This window comes from Rhinoderma darwinii, chromosome 1 (genome assembly GCF_050947455.1).
Source record: "Rhinoderma darwinii isolate aRhiDar2 chromosome 1, aRhiDar2.hap1, whole genome shotgun sequence".
Classification (NCBI taxonomy): Eukaryota; Metazoa; Chordata; class Amphibia; order Anura; family Rhinodermatidae; genus Rhinoderma; species Rhinoderma darwinii.
Window position 1 is genome coordinate 79,949,078 of NC_134687.1, and position 26,284 is coordinate 79,975,361.

A 26,284-nucleotide genomic window follows, 5' to 3' on the forward strand; every position below is an offset into this window, starting at 1 on the left:
AGGCTGCGGAGCGGAATTTGGTGTCCGCAGCATGCAATGGATGTTGCGGAGTTGTGGCGGACTGGTTACGGACTCATGGCGGAATTTCTCCATTGACTTCAATGGAGATTCTAAATTCCGCAATGAAGTCCGCAGCTGTCATGCACATGTTATGTGTGCTGCGGATGCGTCTTGCTTTTTTGACATGACATTTTCTTCATTCTGGCTGGACCTATGTATTTCTAGGTCTACAGCCAGACTGAGGAAGTCAATGGGGCTCCCGTAATTACGGGAGCGTTGCTAGGAGATGTCAGTAAATAGTCACTGTCCAGGGTGCTGAAAGAGTTAAGTGATCGGCAGTAACTGTTTCTGCACCCTGGACAGTGACTACCGATCCCAAAATACAGCAACCTGTAAAAAAAATAGAAGTTCATACTTACCGAGAACTCCCTGCTTCTGTCTCCAGTCCGGCTTCCCAGTATGACGTTTCAGTCTAAGTGACGGTTGCAGCCAATCACAGGCTGCAGCGGTCACATGGACTGCCGCGTCATCCAGGGAGGTCGGGCTGGATGCCGAAAGAGGGACGCGTCACCAAGACAACGGCCGGTAAGTATGAAATTTGTTTACTTTCACTAGGGAAAGTGCTGTCCCTTCTCTCTATCCTGCACTGATAGAGAGAAGGGAAGCACTTTTACCGCAGTCCGCAGCAGCTAGTCCGCATCAATTTACTGCACATTTTGGGCAGATCCGCCGCAGAATCTGCAACGCAGATTCTGTGCGGCATTGATGCGGACAGTTGCGGAGGAAATCCGCCACGTGTGGGCATGCCCTTAAGAAGATTATTCTTAATTCATGGTTAAAACCGTGCACACCGTCTTAGTCAGAGTTTCTAAATACACTCAAGTTCTTTACTACCTTATAATGGCTTCATATCTACCAGACAGACGGCCATCAAAGGAAATACTGGGAAAAGTTAATTAAACGTCTGTTTGATAATCAACATTTTTATAAGTTTTTTTTTACTAGGGCTTTTCTCCGTGTGCTCAGGAAATTGGGTGGGAGGGGGGATTTATTGTTATAATGCTGGGGTAATCGGGGTATTTATCTTCGTGACCCTTGTTTTACTACTTGTTATTTTGAATGATACCAGAATAAATGATAAAAAAAAAAAAAGTTATCCGCTGTAACAATTTTAACTATTTTGTGGATAAAAAAAAAAAAAGTTATCCGCTGTAACAATTTTAACTATTTTGTCAAATTACATAAATTAAACTATACATCATATTTCTTGACACCACTGCACCCACCACTTACAATGCTTTTGTTCTTGTATATGTAGGCCCAGCAAACATATGGGTCAGGGTGTAATTACAACCTGTACATCCCCTATTACTATATCACTACTTTTGATATGTCAGGTTGATATGTTAGGTAAGCTTTATCTGGAATACGCCTATAACTTCGCTTTCAAAATGTTATAATACAAAACAATATAACAGAATATAAGTGACATCGTATATTCTATATATAGCATATATTTCATATAATAGACAAAATAAACTAGTATTTTGCATCCAAATTACTAGAAACTGTAACAACTGTTTTATTACTGTATCCATTGAGAATGTCATGCCTTCTATTTCTATGATTTAACCGTATACTCATCATTTCTAATCTTGTTAGATTTCACTATTCTATGTTTTCTAAGTATTCTGAGATTAGAAACTCTCAAAGTTTAAGCACAATATAACCAGTTACACATGGTTCCCTGGTAAATTTAATATAATGTTTCTAAAGGGATTTTCAAGCTGTGTTCTCTAGAAAAAGCTAGAATTATATAAAAATAAATGTTTCAAATCATGAATACTTGATGGCACTGCACTCAGGGCGGGTATTTCGGAGTATGAATAACTTCTGAGTTTCTTATCCTTGGGGCAAGGTGAGATTAAACTTGCCAGCGATTATACCATGCTTTTATAAGAAATGATCCATGACATATGCTTGCAAATTAAAATTATGATCTTGCCCATGGAGTCTGGTCCGGGTTTCTAAATCTAAAAGTCATTAAATGGTAACTTTTTAACTACTGTGTATTTATAAAAATGCAAATACCCGTGCTACGTTGATGTAATATTAAAATCTTGATTTTCATAAATGCACTTAATTTAGGCATACCTCTGTTAAAATAAACTTCTGTAAAATATTTCAGAATGATTATCACTCTCATCGCCAGCAGCATTGTCATTATTTTAAACAATAGGGATCAATTAGTTACTATATTAAAATGGTTTGACTTCCCATTTTTTTAAATATATTATCTGACATAAATCATGTTACATTTTTGTTTAATAAATGCAATCCATGAATGAAGAATAAGTAACTTTTGCTGTTTTTTGTAATATTTATTGAACGTTTTTGTTATTTTTGTAAATGTTATTTTTTTTATTTTTTAAATCTCTTGAAAATTAAAATAATTTTTCTCACACTAATGTCACACCAAAATTGTAGTTAGCTGTTATTTTGGTGTGACCGGTTAGCACAGTTGTCAAAATTCTGACTTAATTCCTTAAGGACATGGCTAATTTTGGCCTTGAGGACAGAACAATTTTTTTTATATTTCTCTTTTATCATCCCGGCATTCATAACTTTTTTATTTTTTGTATTACATAGCTGTATGAGACCTTATTTTTATGGTACGAGTTGTACTTCACGTAGGTACCATTTTTTGGTACAAATACATTATTGTTGAATTTCTATAAGTTTTTATTTTGGCAAAAATGCAGAAAAGCACCAGTTTCGCTGCAGTTTAATTATTATTTTTTAAAAAAACCATACACCGATCATCATAAATAATGTTATACATTTATTGTAAAGGTTGTTACGGTCATGGCGATACCAAATACGTGTATATTATTTCATGTTTTGCGACTTACATTTTGAAAACTTTATTAATTGTAAAAAATATTTTTTTTTTTACAGATTTGTTTTTGTATTTAACATCACTTTTTTAAAATTAATTTAACTTTTTTAAATCTCATAAAGGGATTTCTCATTTTGATTTAGATTTTTTAACTTTAATGTAGTAGCATATATCTATATGCCAGTACATTAGCCTGTGTACGGATTGTATACAGGCAGTTGTTAGGGCATACCTCAGTATGCCCTAACAACAGGGAATATGGTCAGACAGCCCTGGGGTCCTTCAATGGACCATGGCCTGTCTGGCCATACAAGGTATGGCCATTGATCGCGTCACAGGGATTTCCTGTGATGCGATCAAAGGATAGTCCCCCCTTCTCCTATTTACTTTGAATTCTGTGATCAGCTTTGATTGTGGCATTCAAGGGGATAACAGCGGAGAGAAGAGATTGCTCTTCTCTCCGCCATTAGCGTAGGGCTGCGTGTTACAGTTGTTTCCCCGCTCCTGATCGCGCATGGACACGGCTATCACACAGGACGAGAATGCTCGTCCTAATACGGCAAGCACCCACCGCTCAGGACGAGTATTCTCGTCCTGTCTCGGCAACCAGTTAATGCATTTCTATGAATAATCCTGCCACAGTTGTTTAGCACTAGGCTAAGTGTAATATTTATAGTATTATTTCATATTTATTAATCTTTATTAATACTTTTATTTAATTTTTGTTATCAGCTTTTGCTTTTGGGCACGGGGCGGAAATGTCCTGCTGCGGAATTTGATGCAAATTTGCCGCAATTACACAATGAATCTGCAGAAAATTTTCTGTATTTGACAGTCTATTCAAATACGGCAAATTTTGCTGTGGAGTTGCTGCAGATTTCAGTCTTTGCATTGCAGAGTCTGAAATCCACAGTAAAAATTTGCTGCTTCTCCGCAACAGACTGTGCATGCTGCAGAATATAAATTTCACAGCACAAGCTACTTTCCACACTGTTATTTTCCCCAATGTCTGCACAGTTACCTAAAAAGAAAAAAAATAGTCTGCTGCAGATTTCCACTGCAGCCTGTCCGCAACTGAATTCTGCAGCAAATCCACTACTTCTGAACATGCCCTTATGCAGCTCCAGTTTTTTCCTCAGAACCATACTATATAAGTAAAGGATAACTAAAGCCCTTAAAGATCTAATGTCAATATGTGGGTCTCCAATCATTAAGAAAGCAAGAATGCTCCCTAAGGCAAGGTTCACACTGCGTTTTTGCACTCTGTTGAAAAGGGGCTGTTTTTTGGGGATGGCAAATTTACTATTAAAACAGGATGCAACAGGACACAAAAATGATGCAGACTCCTTCAATCTGTCCTGTTGAAGAGCAGGATCCAGACGGATCCAGTTAATTTGACAATAGAAGCCAATGGAATGCATCCTGGAATGCATCCTGTTTCATTCTGTTTTAACTCCTTCCCAACATTTGTCGTATGGATACGTCATGGAAAGCCAGTGCTTCCCGCATTTTGTGGTATCCATACGATAAATGGATGGCACCGGCTCCGATGCTGAGTCGGTGCCATCATGGCCAGATGTCAACGGTGTATTACAGCTGACATCCAGCTGTAATGGCGGGGACCAAAATCAGCCTCAATTCCCACCATTAACCCCTTAAATGCAGCTGTCAAAAGCGATCGCTGAATTTAAGGAGTTTGCAGTTCATCGGCACCCCAGCAATGAAATTGCCGGGGTTCTGGTGGCTGTAATGGCAACCGGAGGCCTAATACTGGCCTCCCGGTCTGCCTAGCATGGAAGCCATTCAGGCCCCACCTGGAGGCGGAGCCTGAAAGGCTTCCGTAGCCGACGGCAAGATGGCGCTGGCTCAGGAGCTTAGCCAGCGTCATCAGCGGTGGATGTCAGCTGTATGTTACAGTTGACATCCACCTGTAACAGCAGGAACCGGAGCTAGCTCCAATCCCTGCTATTAACCCCTTAGATTTAGCGATCAGTAGCAATTGCTGCATCTTAGAGGTTGCTAGCAGATCGGCGGCTATGCCCTGCAATCGCAGGGCTGTCGACTGCTACTATGGCAACAGAAGACCTAACAATGGCCTCCTATCTGCCATTACGGAAGCCGATTAGAGCGCTTTCACTGTTTTGGTCCCTCAGGGGCTTTGCAAATGTGACATGGCCTCCGCAAACCATTCCTGCTAAATTTGAGCTCCAAAAGCCAAATGTCACTCTTTCCCTTCTAAGCCCTGATGTGTGTCCAAACAGCTATTTATGACCACATGTGGGGTACTGTTTGTGGTGCTTTTTCTCCTTTAGTCCTTGTGGAAATAATAAAAAAAATAGCTAAACCTACATTTTCTTCAAAAAATGAAGATTTTCATTTTCACGGCCTACTTCCAATAATTTCTGCAAAAAGACCTGTGCAGTAAAAATGCTCACTATACCCCTAGATAATTTCCTCAAGGGATGTAGTTTACAAAATGGGGTCACTTGTGGGGGGGTTTCCACTGCTTTGTCCCCTCAGGGGCTTTGGAAATGTGACATGGCCTCCGCAAACCATTCCAGCTAAATTTAAGCACCAAAAGCTAAATAGTGCTCTTTCCCTTCTAAGCCCTGCCCTGTGCCCAAACAGCTGTTTATGACCACATGTGGGGTATTGTTTTATTCGGGAGAAATTGCTCTACATATGTTGTGGTGCTTTTTCCCCTTTAGTCCTTGTGGAAATGAGAAAAAAATTAGGTAAACCTACATTTTCTTTGAAAAACTGTAGATTTTAAATTTCACGGCCTACTTCCAATAATATCTGCAAAAAACCTGTGGGGTCAAAATGCTCACTTTACCCCTAGATAATTTCCTTGAGGGGTGTAGTTTCCCAAATGGGGATGCTTTTGGGGGATTTCCACTGTTTTGGCACTACAAGAGATCTTAAAACCTGTCATGGTGCCTAGAATATATCCTAATAAAAAGAAGGCCCCAAAATCCTCTAGGTGCTCCTTTGCTTCTGATGCCAGTGCTTCAGTACATTACCATACTAGGGCCACATGTGGGATATTTCCTAAAACTGCAGAACCTGGGCAATAAATATTGAATTGCATTTCTCTGGTAAACCTTTCTGTATTATGAAAAAAAAAAAAAATTCAAAATGAATTTCTGCAAAAAAAAATTAGTCAGCGTCATACACTTCTCTATACAACACCCACTTGGTAAAAAGTAAAAAAAATGCGCAGTTGTCTATTAAGAAACGAATTAGCATAAATCTAAAATTGTTTATAACTTGGTCAAAAATTATTGTTTTTCTAAATAAGAACCACTGTTGTTATCTACATTATAGTGCCAATCAGATTATGTAGGAGATACAGCATTTATAATCTGGTGACAGAGCCTCTTTAAATTTAGAAAAATTCTATTTTTTGCAATTTTTCAAAAAATGTTGGTGTTTTTCCACAATTAAATACTGAATCTATCAAGCAAATTTTGCCAGTAACATAAAGTCCAATGTGCCATGAGAAAACATTCTCAGAATCGCTTGGATAGATAAAAGCATTCCGAAGTTATTACCACATAAAGTAAAACATATCAGATTTGAAAAATTAGTCAGGAAGGTCAAAAGTGGCCAAAGAGGGAAGGGGGTAAAAGCACTTTTACTTATTTATTTTTAAAATCTTGAAAAAATCAAACTTTTAACAGGCTGCAAATTCATGGTGCGTACCTAGCCTTACATTGATTGAGGAGGGAATTGACTGACAGGGCTGTCTTCTTGAAACATGGGCCATGTGTCCTTTTTAGAGGCAAGCAATGCACAGCACCGCCAAGCCCTTGTTTTACCCGGCATGTGTGAGGAGACCATAAGAGACAGAATTTATTAGTTCACACTGCTCCTATTTTAAAGTAAGCAACCATGCTCTTTGATAATTCTCTCTATGACCTAAACACCAGGTATAAATTCAGGTTAGGCCCTGTTCACATTTGCATCTGAAAAAGTCAATGGGTTCAGTCAGGCAGCGTAGGTTTCCATCATGTGACGGATCCGGCACTACAGGTATTCTCATTGTTCTGCTCCTATGACGGAGTGCAACAACTGAACCTGCAATGCAGGTGTAAACACAGGCTTATAATGAATCAGTCATGCTTCCTTCAGGTATCAGAATAATTTTTGCTGGATACAATACTGCAGCATGCTGCAGTATTTTGACCGTTAGAAAGCAATTGAAGCCTGACAGAAAATAATTAATGCAGGTGTGAATAGAGACTAAATCTCTATTCACATAATGTTTTCTCCCTAGATTTAGCATGTACGTTGGAAAAGCTCCCGGTGTATATGCTAAACATGTCCACAGGTCTCCATTGCCAGACAGTGGCCAAAAGAGTGGACTTCCATCTGGTCAGTATTTTTCATACAATGGTAAACAGTAAAAAACGTATAAGTTAAACGTATACGTTTTTTTTACAATTTGAACCTATGAGTGACAGGTGCCACTGTATGGCATCCATCACAGGGGTTAGGTAAACATATATATTGAGAAGCTCCAGGGATGTCACTGAACATACAGTGCTGTGAAAAAGTATTTGCTCCTTATCCAACTATTTCTATTTTTGATCATTTGTCAAATTTAAATGTTTCAGATCACCAAACTAAGGGCTCTTGCACATAATCGTTGTGGTGTGCATGGCCCATGATTTACGGCTCGGACGGCTGTGGAGTGTCATCTGCGGACCACCCGCAAATCGCAGGCCGCCCACATGTCCGTGTGCATTCATTTCAATGAGCCTGAACTGCAAATTACGGACGTAATAAGACATGTCCTATCTTTTTGCGGTCCAGGCACCCGGGCAATGCACAGACCATGGAAATGATGGTCGTGTGCATGGGCCCATAGAAATGAATGTGATTGGAAATCACCCGCTCATTTGCGTGTGAATTGTGGCCGCAAAAACACATTCTTGTGCATGGTGCCTAATTTAAAGAGACTCTGTCACCACATTATAAGTGGCCTATCTTGTACATAATGTGATCGGAGCTGTAATGTAGATTATAGCAGTTTTTTATTTAGAAAAACTATCATTTTTGACGGAGTTATGACCTATTTTAGCTTTTATGCTAATGAGTTTCTTAATGGACAACTGGGCGTGTTTTACTTTTTGACCAAGTGGACGTTGTGGAGGGAAGTGGATGACGCTAACCAATCAGTGACCAATCAGCGTCATACGCTTCTCCCCATTCATTTACACAGCACATAGCGATATAGATAGATCGCTATGTGTAGCCACATAAACACACTATAATGTTACTGCAGTGTCCTGACAATGAATATACATTAGCTCCAGCCAGGACGTGATGTGTATTCAGAATCCTGACACTTCTGTAGCGTCTGTGTGATACTACAGCAAAGCACGGCGTGATCTCGCTGTAAATGACAGTTTACAGCGTAATCTCGCGAGACTACGCCTGCTATGCTGTAACTCACAGAGAAGTGCAGAGAAGTGTCAGGATTCTGAATACGCATCCCGTCCTGGCTGGGGGTAATGTCTATTCATTGTCAGGACACTTGATTAACATTAGTGTGTGTGTGTATGTGGCTGCACATCGTGTTCTAGTAAGAACATGATGCTGCTGTGTAAATGAATGGGGATAAGTGTAATCCGGGATGGCAGATATATCTCCTTCCCAGATGAACAGGAGGTCATCAATATATCTGCCATACCACTCTATGTTATTCCCAAAGGGGTTAGACGTGGAAAAAATGGATAGTTCTTCCCACCACGCCATCACCAAGTTAGCCAAAGATGGGGAAAATTTCACCCCCATTGAAACACCTTTTAATTGTAAATAAAAATTGGTATCAAACTGAAAGTAATTATGGGTCATTAAAAATGTGAGAACTTCCAAAATGTAGGTTTGTAATGAATCACTATAGTTACTGTGATTAGTCAAGTGATGTTTCATAGCAATGTGAGCTATATCGTGAGGTATACTTGTATACAGGGATGTGACATCACATGTCAACCATGCGTATTTGTTTGACCAGATCTTGTTCTGGAAGGCACATAGGACATCTCTGGTGTCTTTCAGAAACCCTGGAGTGTTTTGTGCAATCGGTTGTAAAAGGGAATCTAACCATTCTGAAGTTTTTTCTAGAAAAGACCCTATCCCCGACACTATAGGTCGCATTGGGGGGGGGGGGGGAATAATGTTTTTGTGGGTCTTGGGAAGAGCATGCAATATTGGTGTTATTGGGTGTTCTACAAACATGTATTCCGCTTGTTTTTGGGTAAGGGAACCACTTTCCAATCCTATGTGTATTAAGTTTTTTATTTCTTTGTTGTAATTTCTACTCCGATTTTTCCATTCGTAAACTTCTTTGTTTGCGTAATCACGCAGATCTCGTTGAAACTTAGTTCTTTTTATTTCTGCTATTGATTTGTCAACTTTGTCTATGCTATAAGAAGTACGAGTTTCCAGTGTGATATAATTAGGTGAGCTGGAAAAGGACTCTAACTTTCCTTTGATTGTTGATATTTCATCCTTTAGTTCTATTAATTTTAACTCCTCTTGTGTAATGATGAGTTTCATCAACTTTAAGGAACAGTCTGAGAGGGTTTGGTTGCATTCATTACCAAAGTCTTCCGAATAGTTGAAAGTGTGGATTTTCTTCATACGCAGACCCCTAGGGATCATTTCCTTGGTGCTGTAGTTTTTGAGGGTGGTCAGGTCCCACCAAACTTTTGCCTCCTGTATCATTAATTTCTCCAATGTATGGAAGAGATCTTGCATTTCAGAACTATTTTCTCTTGTGTTGTCCATATTACCAAACATTTTCGCTGCCATATCAGCTCGGGTGTATTGTGTTTCGTTGGTCATTTTATTCAAATTTTAGTTTTTGCTTAATCTTGTAAAAATCTCCAAGTAAAAAGAGCCAGTGGTCAGACAATGGAGTTTAAAAGCAAAAATGAGCAATCCAAATATATATGTTATTGAAGTAATGTAACAAGAAGATCTGTAGTAACTCCGTTACAATTTGTCATTTGTCATTTATCTCATATAGAATTTACTCCGTACTATAATATAAGGTTTTAATCACCATATGTATAATGATTATGTTAGACACCCTGGAATGCTTGTTGGATCTGAGCACTTAAGGAATAGAGAAAACCGATAGTATTGGAACAGAAAAAAAGGGAGGATTCCTCCAGCTCACCTTATCACTGGTATAGTGGTTAGCGCACGGATCCACGTGTCGGCACACATACTTGCATAGACAAAGAAAAAGAAGGGTTGGATCCAGCGCTGAGAATCAGTGCATCTGGTAAAAATAGGAAGCTTCTTCCAAGTTTTATTTTCATAAATTTAAATCAGTGCAGAAAATGATGAAAAGCGGGTATAGTCCAAAGTACAGAGGATAATTCAGATGATAGGCTGTAGCCTACGCGTTTCAGACGCCTGCTGCATCCTTAGTCATGGCTCGTAATGTGTCTGACAATGCAGTCTAGACATTTGTATCTAGTCATTCTAATTAGTAGTTGATTAATTGCGGTTTAAATCGGGAGAAAAAAGGGAGGAATCTTATGGAACGCAAGTAATTTCCTGTTTTCTGGGAGGTTTGTCTGCCGTGAGGTAAACTAACCCCTTATATAGTTTAAAGGGAATGTGTTGCCAGAAAAACATGTTTTTTTTTTTAAAATTAAACATTTAGTGTGTGGGTGATTAAACATTGTTCAAATTTTTTTATTTTTTTTGGCACGAGCCATGAAATATTATAAATTATTTCTAATTTATAATACTACCCATTTTTGGTCACTAGATGGGGCTGTTCCCAAATTGCAGCATTGCAACATTGGGTTAAAAGCCCTCGCTCTAGTGAGCTCTCAGCATCCCCCCCTCCTTTTTCCTGGCTAGTGCCGGGATAAACGAGGGGTTTGAAAGGTTTAACCTCCTACACTGTGTGTCGCCATTTTTTGAGGTAACCCACAGTGTAGTAGGTTTACATACAGTAGTAAACACACACAAACACTAACATACATTGAAATCTCTTACCTGCTCCTGCCGCCGCGGCTCCCTCCGGCCCGTCCGCTCCGTTTGCTGCCGCTGTTCCATGTGCACAAGTCCGGAAGCCGCGACCGGAAGTAGTAATATTACTGTCCGGCCGCGACTTCCGGTCCACAGGAAAATGGCGCCGGACGGCGCCAATTTCGAATAGGACTGTGTGGGAGCGGCGCATGCGCAGTTCCCACACAGACGCCGTACACGGCAGTCAATGGGACGGGAGCCGTTCGCAGTCCCTATGGGACTGTGGCTGCCGTATTCCATGTCTGTGTGTGTCGTTAATCGACACACACAGAAATGGAACAAAAAATGGCAGCCCCCATAGGGAAGAAAAAGTGTAAAAATAAGAAACAGTAAAACACAAACACACAAATGAATATAAACGTTTTTATTAAAGCACTAACATCTTTAACATATAAAAAAATTATTTGCGATGACACTGTTCCTTTAAATTATACAAATTCCGTATGTTTATATCAAGTTATTATTTGTTCAGTGATGATTTGTGTATTCAAAAATGTTTTACTCTTATGTTTTGTTTATATTTAACTATTTAATATCAGAAGAGAAAAAGACGGGTTCGGACAACGGTCCCCTGATAGCCGCGGTCCTGATATATAGAAAATTCCTGTGAGGCTCCCCTTTCTACCTTTGAAAGGTAAGAAGCAGGGACCTTGTCTATTTACATATTCTCCCAATAAAGTTTACTATGTAATTATGATTCGTTATTTAATATACAAACTAATTGATTTGTGTTAGTTCTATTGTGTAGAAATAAGAATGACTCGGTACTGATGGTTCACCTATTATCATCTAGGATGAGGAAATTAGATAGAAGATGAATAGTTTAAAAATTTGTATATACAAATGTAACGTACGTTTAAAAAATAAAGGACTGGTTCTTTTTTATTTATTTTTATAGGAGATGTTATTCGTGTAATATTATTTGTTGTAGTCTCGGAAATAGGAATATAAATATAATTTTATAGGTACAAACGTAGTACTTTTGATCTTGTTTGTATATTTTCCTAATGTTGTAAATCCCGAGAATTAATAATATGCTTTAGATTAAGATATATGTATGTTCTAATTGTTGAATTTTTTAATTATATATTTGACCATGACGTAAATGTTTTGTATCTATAGAGCCTTTTTTATAACCGATTTTTTCCTTTATATTGGAATATTAATGTTAGTGTTTATATATTTTATTGAAAAAGTGGCGAAAACTTTGGCAGTTATTAGTGACAGATCCGGGAATCGTTTTTTCAAGTTACCAACCATTAATATTCCAATATCGGTTGTGTTTTCCTCTTATATCTATTTTATCTTGATATAATTTTTTTAAGGATATTGAAAAAATGAAAACAATCCTTTAATCTTGTTTGGGCTCATTCATTTTAAATTTCGTTTATTAATGGTCCCTGTATTTTTTATTGGCTAATGGACACATTTAGTTATTTTTTTTATATTGTTGGAAAAGGAAGACAGCCCACGTATAATGTGGTGACAGAGCCTCTTTAAATGTGAAATAGAGACAACATGAGTTAGGCTATCCATGACGTGACGGTATATTTCCGTGACGTTGTTTAACATCTGTATTTGAATCGCCTTAGGACGTGGCATCACGTTCTGCCTTTTCCGACTTTCTAGCTTGCTTCACATTGCCAATCAGGTTTTATTTAAGTGATGTTTAGATTCAACAGGTCTGGCAGTAATCATGCCTGGTTGTGTCTTGTGAGATTATACCCAATTCTCAATTAAATTTGGTTAACTGGTTCATTTAGTAGCTAAGGGGGCAATTACTCTTCACATAGGGCCAGATAGGGCAGAACAGCATTTTTCCTTCAATAAATGAAATCGTCATTTAAAAACAACATTTTGTGTGTACTTGGATTATCTTTGTTTTATATTAAAAGTAGTTTAATGATCTGACAAATAAGCAAAAAAATAAGAAATTGGTAATTTCTCACAGCACTGTAAATGGACATTATCACTGGAGATTGCCCAGACAGAGAAAGCAGCCGGAGTCCCAGGCAGGAGTGTAGAGCGATCTGTAGAGCGTGCATTCTGAGATCTGCTCCCCCAGGCACCTAAAGCTGCTGGGCTGGGCCCTCTCAACCCATCATCCACTGGAGAGCAGTGTGTGGGGGACACAGGGACAGTTCTGTCAGTCAAAAACCACTAATCACATGCCCCTCCCCCTCCCTTCCTGCTCAGTGGTAGATCATACTTCTCCTCACCCAGTGAGTACCCTGACATCACTATCCACTGCTTAACCCCTTGGTGGATGATGGTATGGCCAGGGAAGGGTTATGGGCAGGTACGATTTAAAAGCAGTTAAGTATAACGTATGGAGCGCTGTCTTTGTTCCCTCCCACCATGAGCGTATGTGTGTAATACTCAGTGTTCTCCACCAGCACTGTGTGGTCCAATGTGCATTCCTGATCCATCCCACCTGCAGCCTCTTAAGAGCTGTTCTCTTAACCTTGATACATGTGCAGCCAAGCTGATATAGTGTAAGTACAGTGTGTCAGTGTACAGTGTGAGGCGAGGACCCAGCAGCTTGGAAAGGGTTAAGTGTGTCCTGTATGAGAGGGGGCTGTATGGGCGATGTCACCCACTGTTTGCCTATACAGAGGGATACGTGGCAGACTTCCGTTGGAGGTATACGTCGGGAGTCTTCGCAATGTACCTTAAATCGACGTAGGCTCACAAACGTGATGGGAACAGAATCTGAGCACAACAATAGTTTTTTTTTTATGGATCTGTTGTATCCATTTGCATCTGTTTATATTATTCCAAAATGGATATTTTTTGTTTGCTTTTGGGCTTTGGTCACATCTGGGCTTAATTTTTCCATTCTTTTGTTCCCTCGTAGGAACAGAAGAACGAAGAAAACTAAAGTGACGGAGCCATTGCATCAAGGACACTAACGGCGCCTGACAAAACCCAATGACTTTAATGGGTTCCATTAGTTTCTGTGAGAGTGTACGTCGTTTTACTGGGAGAAATGGCACATCATGTTGAGCTATTTCTTCCAGAATATTTCAGCGCTATTTCTTCCATAATTTTTTCTTTTCAAACGGATCCATCAGTTTTCAATAGGGCTTTAGCCATGGTTGTAAGTGTCAGTTAGTGTCTGTTTTATAAGTTTCCATCAGGATCCGTTTTATCAACAGGACAGACAAATGGAGACTGTCTTACAACTGGATCCTGACAGATCCCTTTTTCTATACAATGCAGCTCTAAGCCAACAAGATGTTACAGGATCCGTTTGATGTCCGTTTTCTAAGGCATCGTTCACATCTGCGTTGGAAGTTCCGTTAGTGGCATCCTTTGCAGAACTGGCTGTAAATACCAGAAGCAATAGAACAGGATGCTGGGTTATTCATTCCAGTAGAAGTCGTGCAACACAACCGGCGCATCCGGTATTTCCGCTGTTCTGCTCCTCTGAGCAAAACAACGGAAAACCGTACCCAGATTTACATGATAATAAAACAAACAGGAAATTTTTTATCAGGATTGCTAAACCTAATGTGAACCTAGCCTTATATCCTTACAGCTAGCTTGAGAATGTATTGCTTAGTTATTACAAATAAGGCACAAGTATCTTGGAAATGTAACATTTTCACTTTCCAAAATATAAAGGAAATAGAAAGTCTACCAATACTTCAGAGATTGATTTGGAACTATTCATCTCCTATGGGACAGTACTCCTGCTTTTTATGTTTCTAAATATAATCTATCAAATTCACAGAAGTGCTAATGTTTTGCCTGCCTATGTTATACAGTATACAGTACATACAAATGCAGTCTTTCTTTTTGATTGATATAAATGTCTTTTTTATTGTTCCAGAAATGCCTATTGAAGCTGTAAAAATGCATTTTCTCTGTATTTCATACTAGCTTTAGAAAACTGGATTGTAAAGGATTAAGCTACTGTTGGTACTTTACATTGTTTATTTAAAAAAAACAAACATATTTTAACATGAATTAATGAATATTCTAATTATCTTATATGTATGATTTTAAACATTTGTACAATGCTAAATGTTTATAATTAAAAAATATTTTAGCATTTTGACGGCTTTCAATTTTATATATGATCTTTTGAATTTTAGTAATTTTACAAATGTTGAATAAGTCTAGGTCTGCCTAATGCATTACCTTTATTATTTAAAGCTTTTCTAAAGCTTCCTTCATAGGTCTGCCTTTCAATAAAATTACAGAGAACCACAATGAGCTTAAAAAGTCAAACCCCAGAATATTAAATAATGTCTGCAATGCCAAGAAATGAATTTATTCTCAATGAAACCTGGATATATTTTTAGTAATTACAATATACTTTAACAAAATGCACATCAGATAGACAAAAGGATGAATGTATTTTCATAAACAATGAGTTTGGTAATAGATTTATGCTAATTTTTTCAGTTCCCCTTTTTCCTTGTAAAACAATCTATATTTTTGTTTTTAGTCTATGTTAATGGAACAGGTGAGCATAGTTGGTGATGTGATTCACTCTATTCTGAAGTGGTGGACCAGAAATTGAGCCATGCAGAACGTTGACTAGGTAAGTATTATTATTTTTTTTACAATGGGGCCCATAATGTCTGTCCAGTCAGGGATAATGTCTCTCCAGTCAGGGGACTGAACAATCGGTTTATATTTACTTGGGTTAACTCATCACATTATGCCCGTATCCCATAATATTAAAACCACTTGCCTAATTTTGTGTAGGTTCCCCTTGTGTTGCCAAAATAGCTCTAAACTGTCGAGGCATTAACTCCTCCTCTGTCCTGTGCTATCTGGCACCAAGACGATAGCAGCAGATCTTTTAAGTCTTGTAAGTTGCAACGTGGTGCCTCCATGGTTCGGACTTGAGATCTGTGGAATTTGGAGGCCAATCAACACCTTGAACAATTTTTGCAGTGTAAGGGTATGTTCACATGCAGTGACCAAAAATGTCTGAAAATACGGAGCTGTTTTCAGGTGAAAACAGCTCCTGATTTTCAGACGTTTTTGTAGCAACTCGCGTTTTTCGCTGCGTTTTTTACGGCCGTTTTTGGAGCTGTTTTTCAATGGCGTTAATTGAAAAACGCCTCCAAAAACGTCCCAAGAAGGGACATGCACTTATTTTTCTCGGACGTCTTTTTACGCGCTGTATTTTGACAGCGACGCGTAAAATTAAGCCTTGTGGAAACAGAACACCATAAATCACATTGCAAGCAATGGGCAGATGTTTGTAGGTGTATTAGGGGCATTTTTCAGGCGTAATTTGAGGCGTAAAACGCCCAAATTATGTCTGAAAACTCTGCGTGTGAACATACCCTAACAGGGCACATTATCCTGCTGGTAGTGGAAACTGCCAATTGGGTATACCGTTGCCATGAAGTGGATGCATCTGGTGTGATACAATGTTTAGGGCGGTTGTACATTTCAAAATAACATCCACATGAATGCCAGGACCCAAGATTTTCCAGCAGAACTTTGGCCAGAGTGTCACGCTGCCTCCACCGGGTTGCCTTCTTGCCATAGTGCATCCTGGTGCCATATTTTTCCCAAGAAGACCAACATGCACTCTGCCGTCCACAGGATGTAAAAGAAAATGTGATTCATCAGACCAGGCCACCTTCTTGCACTGCTCCATGTTCGAGTTCTGGTGGACAGAGGTCAGCATAGGAACTCTGACCGATCTGCGGCTACGCAGTCCCAAATGCAGAAAGATGCGATGCACTGTGTGTTCTGGCACTTATACCATATCCAGCATTTACTTTTTCAGCAATTTATGCTACAGTAACTCCCCTCATGCATCAATGATCCTTGTGTGCCCATGACCCTGTTGCCAGGTTGTCCTTACTTGGAACACTTTTGGTAGGTACTATGCACTGCATAATGGAAACACCACATAAGACCTTGCATTTTAGGGATGCTCTGACCCAGTCATATAATCATCACAAATTGATCCTAGTCAAAGTCACTCAGATCCTTACGTTTGCCTATTTTTCCTGCTTTCAACACATCAACTTGAAGAACTGACTGATCTCTTGCTGCCTAATATATCCCACCCGTTGACAGGTGGCATTGTAATGAGATTATATCTATCTTAGATCTATTTATCTTAGATACAGGGCCCATCGGACAGGATCCCACATGGGCCATGTATATAAGCCTATAAGATTACTGTCTGCTGGGGCCCTGTATCTAAGCCTACTATGTGGTAAGCTTAGATACAGGGCCCATCAGACAAGATTAGACATGGGACATGTATCTATGCCTACCATGTGATAGGCTTAGATACAGGGCCCATCAGACAAGATCACACATGGGACATGTATCTATGCCTACCATGTGACAGGCTAGATACAGGACCCAGCAGACAGGATCACACCATGTGTGATCCTGTCTGCTTGGCCCTGTATCTAAGCCCCTGGCTTCGGGGCTCGTTCGCAATTGTAACCGCTGCGACCCATAGCTGCGACCCATAGCTACACCACTGGTCCTAAGTTTACTGGCATATTGAGCTGTACGGTGCTCTGCCATTAACCCCTTCAGGACTGAGCCTGTTTTGTGTTTTGGCTTTTGTGGCCGGCAGCCTTTACATCAATATTATGTTTGATCTGCATAAAGAGCAATGCTGGGAGCACACAGATCATGTTGTCCCAGCATCCTCCAGCCCCAAGGCAATAAAATAAAATTAATAAATCGGGGGGGGGGGGGGGAATTATAAAAAATGAAACAATTCATTAAAATTTAAAAAAGAAACCTGCACATTTAAAAATATACCTGCATCCATGTAATGATACATTAATATCATGCTAAATATGAGACCTAAATCCACATAAATAATTGTCACTATTTTCTATCTCTCTAGCCATGCCCTGACTGTTGTTTGTCACCTAAAATAAAACATTTTTCACACAGGTACTTTGAACCCTTTAAGAGATCCCATGTACCAGCTGTCGCTGGGGGGGGGGGGCAAGCAAGGATTAACATGGGGACCTTTCGGTATTGATGCCTATGGGGAAATTGGATGAAGATAGACTAAATCTAATAATACCAAACTTTAGAGTGTTGGTGGAAAAATAATAATCCATTAAATATTTAGAAATTTATATATCCAGGGAGGTGGAGCGATATGTGCAGTTAAATGTGGTCCCCCTGGTTCATAGCTGGAGAGCAAAGGTGAAAGTTTAGTAAAATATGAATTTATCCATGGCCGCTAGGATAAATTTCATCAAAATGGTTTGGCTACCCCAAGCATTGGACTGTTTTAAGAACTGCCCTGTGGAGATACCTAAAAAAATGGTCTCAATTATGGACACCCTGGTGAGGGAACTGATATGGAAAAATGGTAATGCTAGAATAGGGAAGCAATATATATTACTTCCAGTTGGTAAAGGGGGATTAGCGGTCCCAAATTGGAAAGCTTAATATTTGGCAGCGCAAGGGTCAGCAGCACTGTGAGAAACTCCAAAGGAGTAACAGAAATACATAAATGGGTTTATCAAGTTGTGGATAAAGAATGAGGAAAGGTGGAAGTGTTGGAGGCAGGCTCACACCGCATCCTCTCACAGCTGCCGATTATATATGTAAAAAAATTGAGGGGTATAAAGAATGGATAAGATTGGGAATATGGTTTTTGTTTCAGATAATGGAAGGAGATAGAGTTAAATCATTTGAGACGCTTCAAATAGAATTCGGTCTGCATAGTTTTATTTTTATTTTTATTTATATATTATATATTAGATATATATTTATATATTAGATTAAAATGTATACTAAAAGATGTAGGGAAAATATATGAAAATAATTTAGAGGACGAAAGGGTAACTACATGGATAGAGGATGTTGGGGGATAGGAAAGGTTTAATGTCATTTTTGTATAATAAATTATTGGACGCACAGGTTAAAAATACACAATTGAAATATATTGCACATTGGCACAAAGATTTAGGAGAAATAAGGAGTGAAACTGAATGGGGAAAAATTCTGGAAATGATCCCTAAGGTCTCTAAAAACTTATCACATAGAATTACACAATAGTTTATTGTACATAGATTACATAGAACACCTATGTACTTATTTAAAATTGGGTATAAACGGGATGATAAATGTACAAAATGTGGAGATGGTTGGGCAGATTGGATTCACATGTTTTGAAAATGCCCCAAATTACACATGTTTTGGAGGGATGTAGTAATAAATATAAATAAGTTTTTTTTTTTTTAAATAAAGTTGGAAATAAATCCATGGACGTGTATTCTGTGAGATGTTGGAAATATGAGAATAGGAACCAATAGGGGAAGAACAATAAACTTCCTATTATTTATAGCCAGAAAATGTATCTTGAAACAATGGATTTCAGAAGTGTTGGCACCTGGAAACAGTTAATAAAGGTGTATATATACAGCAGGAACAAAATTGGGCCATGAGAAATTAAGAATAGATGGGATTTAATAAAGTATGGGGAATTTGGCTTGAAGCGCATTATTAAAATACTCTTGGAAATGAACCGTCTAGGTAGCAGTAAAAGATATTGTGGAATCAGCGTTTTGTTTTTTTCTTTTGCTGTTCTCTCTCTCTCCCTTTCTGCTCCTCTTCCATTGGCTCAGGCATCCTCATTCATGGGTGAGAAGGGATCGAGATGGATAAGGGGTATTAAATATAAGATGTGTTATTGCTATGCATTTTTTTTGTAAACAATAATGTATGTACGCTATGTTTTAAAATATATATTTTTTTAAAAAGGCAAAAAAAAATATATGGGACCTTTGTTCTTGAGTGTTATAGCAACGATGTATATTAGGCAATTGTCACATAGTTGGAAAATTTGGTATCGCTACACATAGGAGAGTAAGAGGATTATATTATGCCATAAAGTTTTAACAAGAACAAAGAAGGAAGTCTGCATTTTTGTCTTATTTTTGCCCATTTTCCTCTCTCTCTCTCTCTCTCTCTCCCTCTGTATATATATATAGATATAGATATAAAAAAGAAAAGCTACTGGTTGTTTTGGTACTGTATTAAAGCCCCTAATGTGCTAAAAAAAAGAAAATTATTCTTAGAATGCGTCATTCCAAAAAGTTAAATGATTCTTTGGGCATTCAGGCATCTGAAGGTCAGTGTCCTGAAAGCCAGAATTGACATAACTATGTATTGGGCAACAAAGGTGGCTAGGTAACTACAAATTATAATTAATAAATTCCACCTAATTCTTCTGTTCACTGGAAATTCAATAATATAGGCAAAATAAAACAAAGGCTATGATAGCAAATATTGTAGACCATGTCGAATAAACATAACCTGCATTTTCTTTACTGTATGAGTTTACCATTTTAATGTCTACATAATAAATAATAATCCTATCAGTCATTTATAATCTAGTATGTGAAAAATTTACTGGAACTTACCTTTCTAGACTGTATTTCTTTCACATATAATGGAAGAAGAAATTCAGATACACCTTCTAGTCTTATTCCTTTTTTGGTAATTCGTAAATCTCCCATGCCATCCTGTTGAGGGAACAGTATGTTTTAATATTTTATACTGTTTACAAATTTTATTACAATATGAATGTCAATAAATTAAATCTTCAAGGAGTTCCTGATCTTATATGTTTTCCTAACTGAAGGAAGACTATTTGTTCCATTTAACAATTACATACAGTGTAGATATCACAAATAGCACACTTTAGAATGTAGCACAAATATATTCATGAAATTCCAAGTTAGGAATAGCATTTACATTGCTGTCTTCTGTCTACAGGATTAGTAAATAATAGTTAAACAGTATTTCGACATAAAAAGATCCGCTCACAATGCCATCTTAAATATAGCTGTCAGCCGAACAAGCGATTGTCCGACAGCTATTTCAAGTGTAAATCCAGCTGTGGCTTTGGAGGTTGTTGTCTAATTTACTGTTAACCCCTTCCCCCTGCTTGCATTCTGGGCCCTAATGTCCAAGCCATTTTTTACATTTTTCCATTGTCACATTCGAAGAGCTGTAACTTTTTTATTTTTGCGTTGGCATAGCTGAATAAGGTCTTGTTTTTTGCGGGACGACTTGCAGTTTTTATTGGTACCATTTGAGAGTAGATGCGACTTTTTGTTCACTTTTTATCACATTTTTTTTAAGTCAGGATTAACAGAAAACAGCAATTTTTCCATTGTTTTTTATTTTATTTTTTACGGCGTTCACAGTGCGGGTTAAATAATGTAACAGCTTTATAGTCGGGGTTGTTACGGACGCGGCGATACCAAATATGTGTAACTTTTTTGCTTTATTGTAGTTTTTTTTAATAGTAAAGCATTTTGTAAGGGGAAAAGCTGGGTTTTTCATTTTTTTTTTTCACTTTTTTTTTTAATTAACTTTATTAAACTTTTTTTACTTTTTTACTAGTCCCACTAGGGGACTTCACTATCCTCCGATCGATATTATAATACACTGCAATATTTTTGTATTGCAGTGTATTACTGCTTGTCCGTTTAAAACGGACAGGCATCTGCTAGGTCATGCCTGTGGCATGATCTAGCAGGCATTCGCTCCAGGCAGACCTGGGGGCCTTTATTAGACCCCCGGCTGCCATAGAAGACACAGACACTCGGCGATTTTATCGCCGGGTGTCGGTGGGAGAGAGAGGGAGCTCCCTCCCTCTCTCCAAAACCATTCAGATTCGGTGCACGCTATTGTGCACCGCATCTGAAGGGTTAAATGGGTGAGATCGATACTAATATCGATCTCACCCGGCAGAGCAGGGACGCTCCCAGCCCTCAGCTGCCTCTGGCAGCTGAGTGCAGGGAGATTTGACGGCTCCCTGCTCTGTTTACTTTATTCTACAGCAGCGCCGTAGAATGGCGGCGCTGTAGAATAAAGCCCATTAATGACCGCCGTGAAAAGGCTTATCGGCGGTCATTAAGGGGTTAAGTAAATGTTTTCTACTTTAGTAAATAAGCAAAAAAAAAAAAAATATCTCTGACTTTAGCAGTATTGTATTTTAAAAGCAGCTGTATTACATTAACCATAAGAATATGCCAGGGTGATTTTTTTTTCTTCATTGCAGATAGGAGGAGTAAAGACCACCCTGATAGTTTAATGGGACTTTCTGTCTTTATTACCTCTGTAGAAAATTATACAGCCTGGAAAAAGATATAACATATTTTTCGGACTATAAGACGCAGTTTTTAGCAAGAATAAATCTTGCTAAAAAGTCCCTGTGTCTTATGGTCGGTAGTCAAGGGACCCAGCAGCTGAATTTTACAGCTAACACGCTGCTCTAATAGCCAGGAACAGCGATGGTGCTGTTTCTGGCCGTTTAAGTAGTTAAATGCCGCGGTCAATAGCAACAACGACATTTATAGTGGTTTTCCCATGAAGGACTTTAATGACATATCCACAGGATATTGAGCCAAAAATAGGGAATTTTTGAAGCAGCACAAGTCCCATGTTCCTGGTGCGGTGCACGCTGTCAAGCCAGGCAAACGTTCTCTGGCATAATGTAATTTCCAACAAAGAAGTAGGACAACAGCACACGTCTCCAAATCTTCAAAAATGTTTTATTGTCAAAACATCTTGCGACAAACAGGCAACGTTTCGACCCGCAGTGAGTGAAGGCTTGAGAAAGACTCTTCACTCACTGCGGGTCAAAACGTTGCCTGTTTGTCGCAAGATGTTTTGACAATAAAACCTTTTTGAAGATTTGGAGACGTGTACTGTTGTCCTACTGCTTTGTTGACAGGATATGTCATAAATGTCAGATGAATGCGGGTCTCACCTCTGGGACCCGCACCTATCTCTAGAACGGAACCACCTAAACCCCGTTCTATCTTACCCAGCTCTGCTGTCTTGTGGCCACTTACTAGTTACATGGTCGAGTTACAGAAACAGCGTAACTCGCTGAGCTACACAGTTTCTGTAACTTCCATTGAACTGAATAGTAGTTACGGAAACAGCGTAGCATGCTACGCTGCTTCTGTAATTGCCATTCACTACTATGGGAGTTACGGAAACAGCGTAGCTCAGCGAGTTACGCTGTTTCCGTAACTCATCCATGTTTTGCAGTGTATTGTACCAGCAATCTAATGATCGCTGGCTCAAGTCCACTAGGGAAACTAATAAAATGTGTAAAAAAGAAAGAAAGTTAGATATAGGTAAAAAAAATTGTAAGAGTAAAAAAAATGAAAACCTTTTCCCATTTTTCCCCAAGCACAATGTAAAAATAAAAAAATTATAAAAAAATTGGTATCGCTGCGTCCGTAATAGTCAAAAACTATTACAATATAGCATTATTTGACACACAGTGAACGGCGTAAAAAAAAGATACAGATTTAAAACTCCAGAATAATTGTCTTTTGGTCACCATAGTGCTAAAAAGAATGAAATAAAAAGTGATAAAAAAAATCATATGTACCAAAAAAGTTATGGCTCTCAGAATGTGGTGAAACTGAATAAATTATTTTTTTTAACCAATAGTTTTTTCTTTGTAAAAGAAGTAAAATATGAAATGTTTTCCTGTTTTCTGTTGTCTAAAACCTGGGTGTGTCTCATAGTCAGGTGTGCCTTATAGTCCGAAAAATACGGTATATGGATTTAAAAATAAATCCATTATATCAACCACTGACCCACCTAGATAACCACATTATCCAGACTATTAACCCCTTAACGACCGCCCACCGTCTTTTGACGTCAGGCGGTGCAGGTACTCAGTCTACAGCGACGCCTTTTGGCGTCGCTGTAGTAGAGTGGGTTTAACGGCACCCTGATCAAGTCTGCACTAAAAACCGGCTGTATGTAACAGGTCCGGTTCTTAGTGCAGCCATCAGGACCTGCCGATTTCGTCGTAACAGCACGTGACCGCTGTGACAGCCAATCACAGCGGTCACATGCTGTTACTGCGTACAGAGCCGCCGGGAGTGTCTAAATGACAGCTCCTGCTCTAAGAACGAGCTGTTGCTAGCAGCTCTGTTCTTAGAGCAGTGATCAGGAGCCAACAGTATTGGTTCCTGATCTTTTGTGATCACTATGAGATCCAATCATAGTGATCACTACTGTAAAATAAAAGTAAAAACATGTATCTGTTTCTCCTCACTGTTCTAGCTGTGGAGAGAAACAGATACAAGTGTGTCAGTGTCCCCACACAAAATCACTTGTCCCTTACACAGTTTATTAAAAAAAACAACATTTTTTTCAGTATTTTATAGTATATAGTATATACATATATATATATATATATATATATATATATATATATATATAAATATATTTACTGTATATACTAAGAATCGTACTATAAACTACTTTCTTTTTAGGGTACGCTGTTAGACGGCGTGTACGCTGTTAGGCCTCATGCACACGACCATAGCCATGTGCACGGCCGTAATTTTCAGGTCGGCCGGCTGCGGACTGTCAGCCGCAGGCCGCCCGCAAATCGCGGGACATGCACATGGCCGCCACCATTGTTTTCAATGAGCCCGGACCGCAGAACAGGGCCGTAATAAGACATGCCCGTTCTTTCTGCGGTCCGGGCTCCCGGGCCGTGCAAGGACCGCAAAAACTACGGTCGTGTGCATGGCCCCATAGAAAAGAATGGGGCCGCAATTCTCCCGTGGATTTTCGGGGGAATTGCGGCCGCAAAAACACGTTCGTGTGCATGGGGCCTTAGACGGCGTAGGGTGCTGTTCTGGGCTTGGGTTTACGGTTTGTGTTAGGCGTAGGGTTTAGGTTTAGGTTTGAAAAAAAAAAAAACTTAAAAAAAACAATAAAAAAAATAAATAAAAAAAGGTTAATTCTTTTAGTGTTCTTAGTTGATTAGGCTTCATGCACACGACCGTGCTCGTAATTATGACTCATAATTACGAGCACGGCCGGGTACGGCCGGCCGCGGGCAGCCGGCCGCTTTTGCGAGTCATGCTGTCATTATAAAGTATAGCAGCACGGCCCGTAAAATAGAAAAATAGAACATGTTCTATTTTTTTAACGGCACGGGCACCTTCCTGTGAAAAAACGGGAAGGTACCCATGGGTAATAGAAGTCTATGAGCCCTTTATTGCAGGTCGTAATTATGACCCACAATAACGGGTTGTTTTACGGTCGTGTGCATGAGGCCTTAGTTGATAAAAAAAAAATTTAAACTGCTAGTTCCATTTATTATTTGCGGTTTAGACTGTATTATCATTATGGCTGCCAGAAGATACAGCATTGAGGAAGCCTATCAGATGCTATGCTCAGATACGGATTCTGCATCTGAAGTTGAGCTTTTAGGGTATGTGCACAAGTAGTGACCAAAAACGTCTGAAAATACGGAGCTGTTTTCAAGGGAAAACAGACCCTGATTTTCAGAAGTTTTTTGAGCAACTCACGGTTTTCGCTGCGTTTTCGCTGTATTTTTTACGTACGTTTTTGGAGCTGTTTTCATTGGAGTCTATGAGAAAACGGCTCCAAACGACGTCGCGTAAATGACAGGTTGTCTGCACAGTACGTCGGCAAACCCATTGAAAATGAATGGGCAGATGTTTGCCGACGTATTGTAGCCCTATTTTCAGACGTAAAACGAGGCATAATACGCCTCGTTTACGTCTGAAAATAGGTCGTGTGAACCCAGCCTTACTTGAAAGCGACAGCGAAAGTGTCGCTTCAAGGGATTCTACGGATATGAGACCCAGCACCAGTGATATGGGAGACGGCGCAGTTGCCACAACGTCCGTTCAAAGTGCAGCCCCTGAAATTGCACAACCCCACCAAACCGATTTAGTGTGGGAACCCACGAGTTTATTTTCTCCCACCATAAATGACTTTATTGCTACTCCTGGCATAAGTCCCAATGTCAGTAATTTTTCACCACTAAATTATTTTAATATTTTTATTACGGACCAAGTTTTGGACCATTTTGTGCAGGAAACAAATTTGTATGCCAGGCAGTACATTGCCAATAAGCCTTCGTCACCTAATGCCAGGTTGTGGAATCCCACAAATTTCAAAGGGCGTCTCTCATTCCGTCAATTCATACCCTCAAAAAGTGCAAAATACGGGGTAAAGATCTACAAGTTATGTGAAAGCACTACTGGCTACACATGTGCATTTAAGATCTACGAGGGTGAATTTAATCCACCAGGGTGCCCTCCAAATATTGGTACCACTGGTAAGATTGTGTGGGATTTAATTGGCCCTTTCCTACACAAGGGGTATCATGTATACACGGACAGTTTTTATACCAGTGTGCCATTGTTTAGTGCCCTTCATTGTGCCAACACAGGAGCCTGTGGCACAATACGCAGGAAACGCAAAGGTTTCCCACGTCAACTTGTGGATAAAAAACTACGAAAGGGGGAGTCATGCACTTTTCAAATT

General features: G+C 39.1%; 1 protein-coding gene across 2 annotated transcripts in view; it reads right to left on the minus strand.

Annotated features, from left to right (window-relative positions):
* The window catches only part of SGCZ (sarcoglycan zeta), a 982,319-nt gene that overhangs the window by 222,087 nt on the left and 733,948 nt on the right, over window positions 1-26,284 (minus strand). For both annotated transcript variants that reach the window (XM_075860071.1, XM_075860061.1), the window contains one exon: window positions 20,353-20,454. In XM_075860071.1, the coding sequence (XP_075716186.1) occupies window positions 20,353-20,454 (102 nt within the window). The remainder of the gene's footprint in view (window positions 1-20,352; window positions 20,455-26,284) is intronic.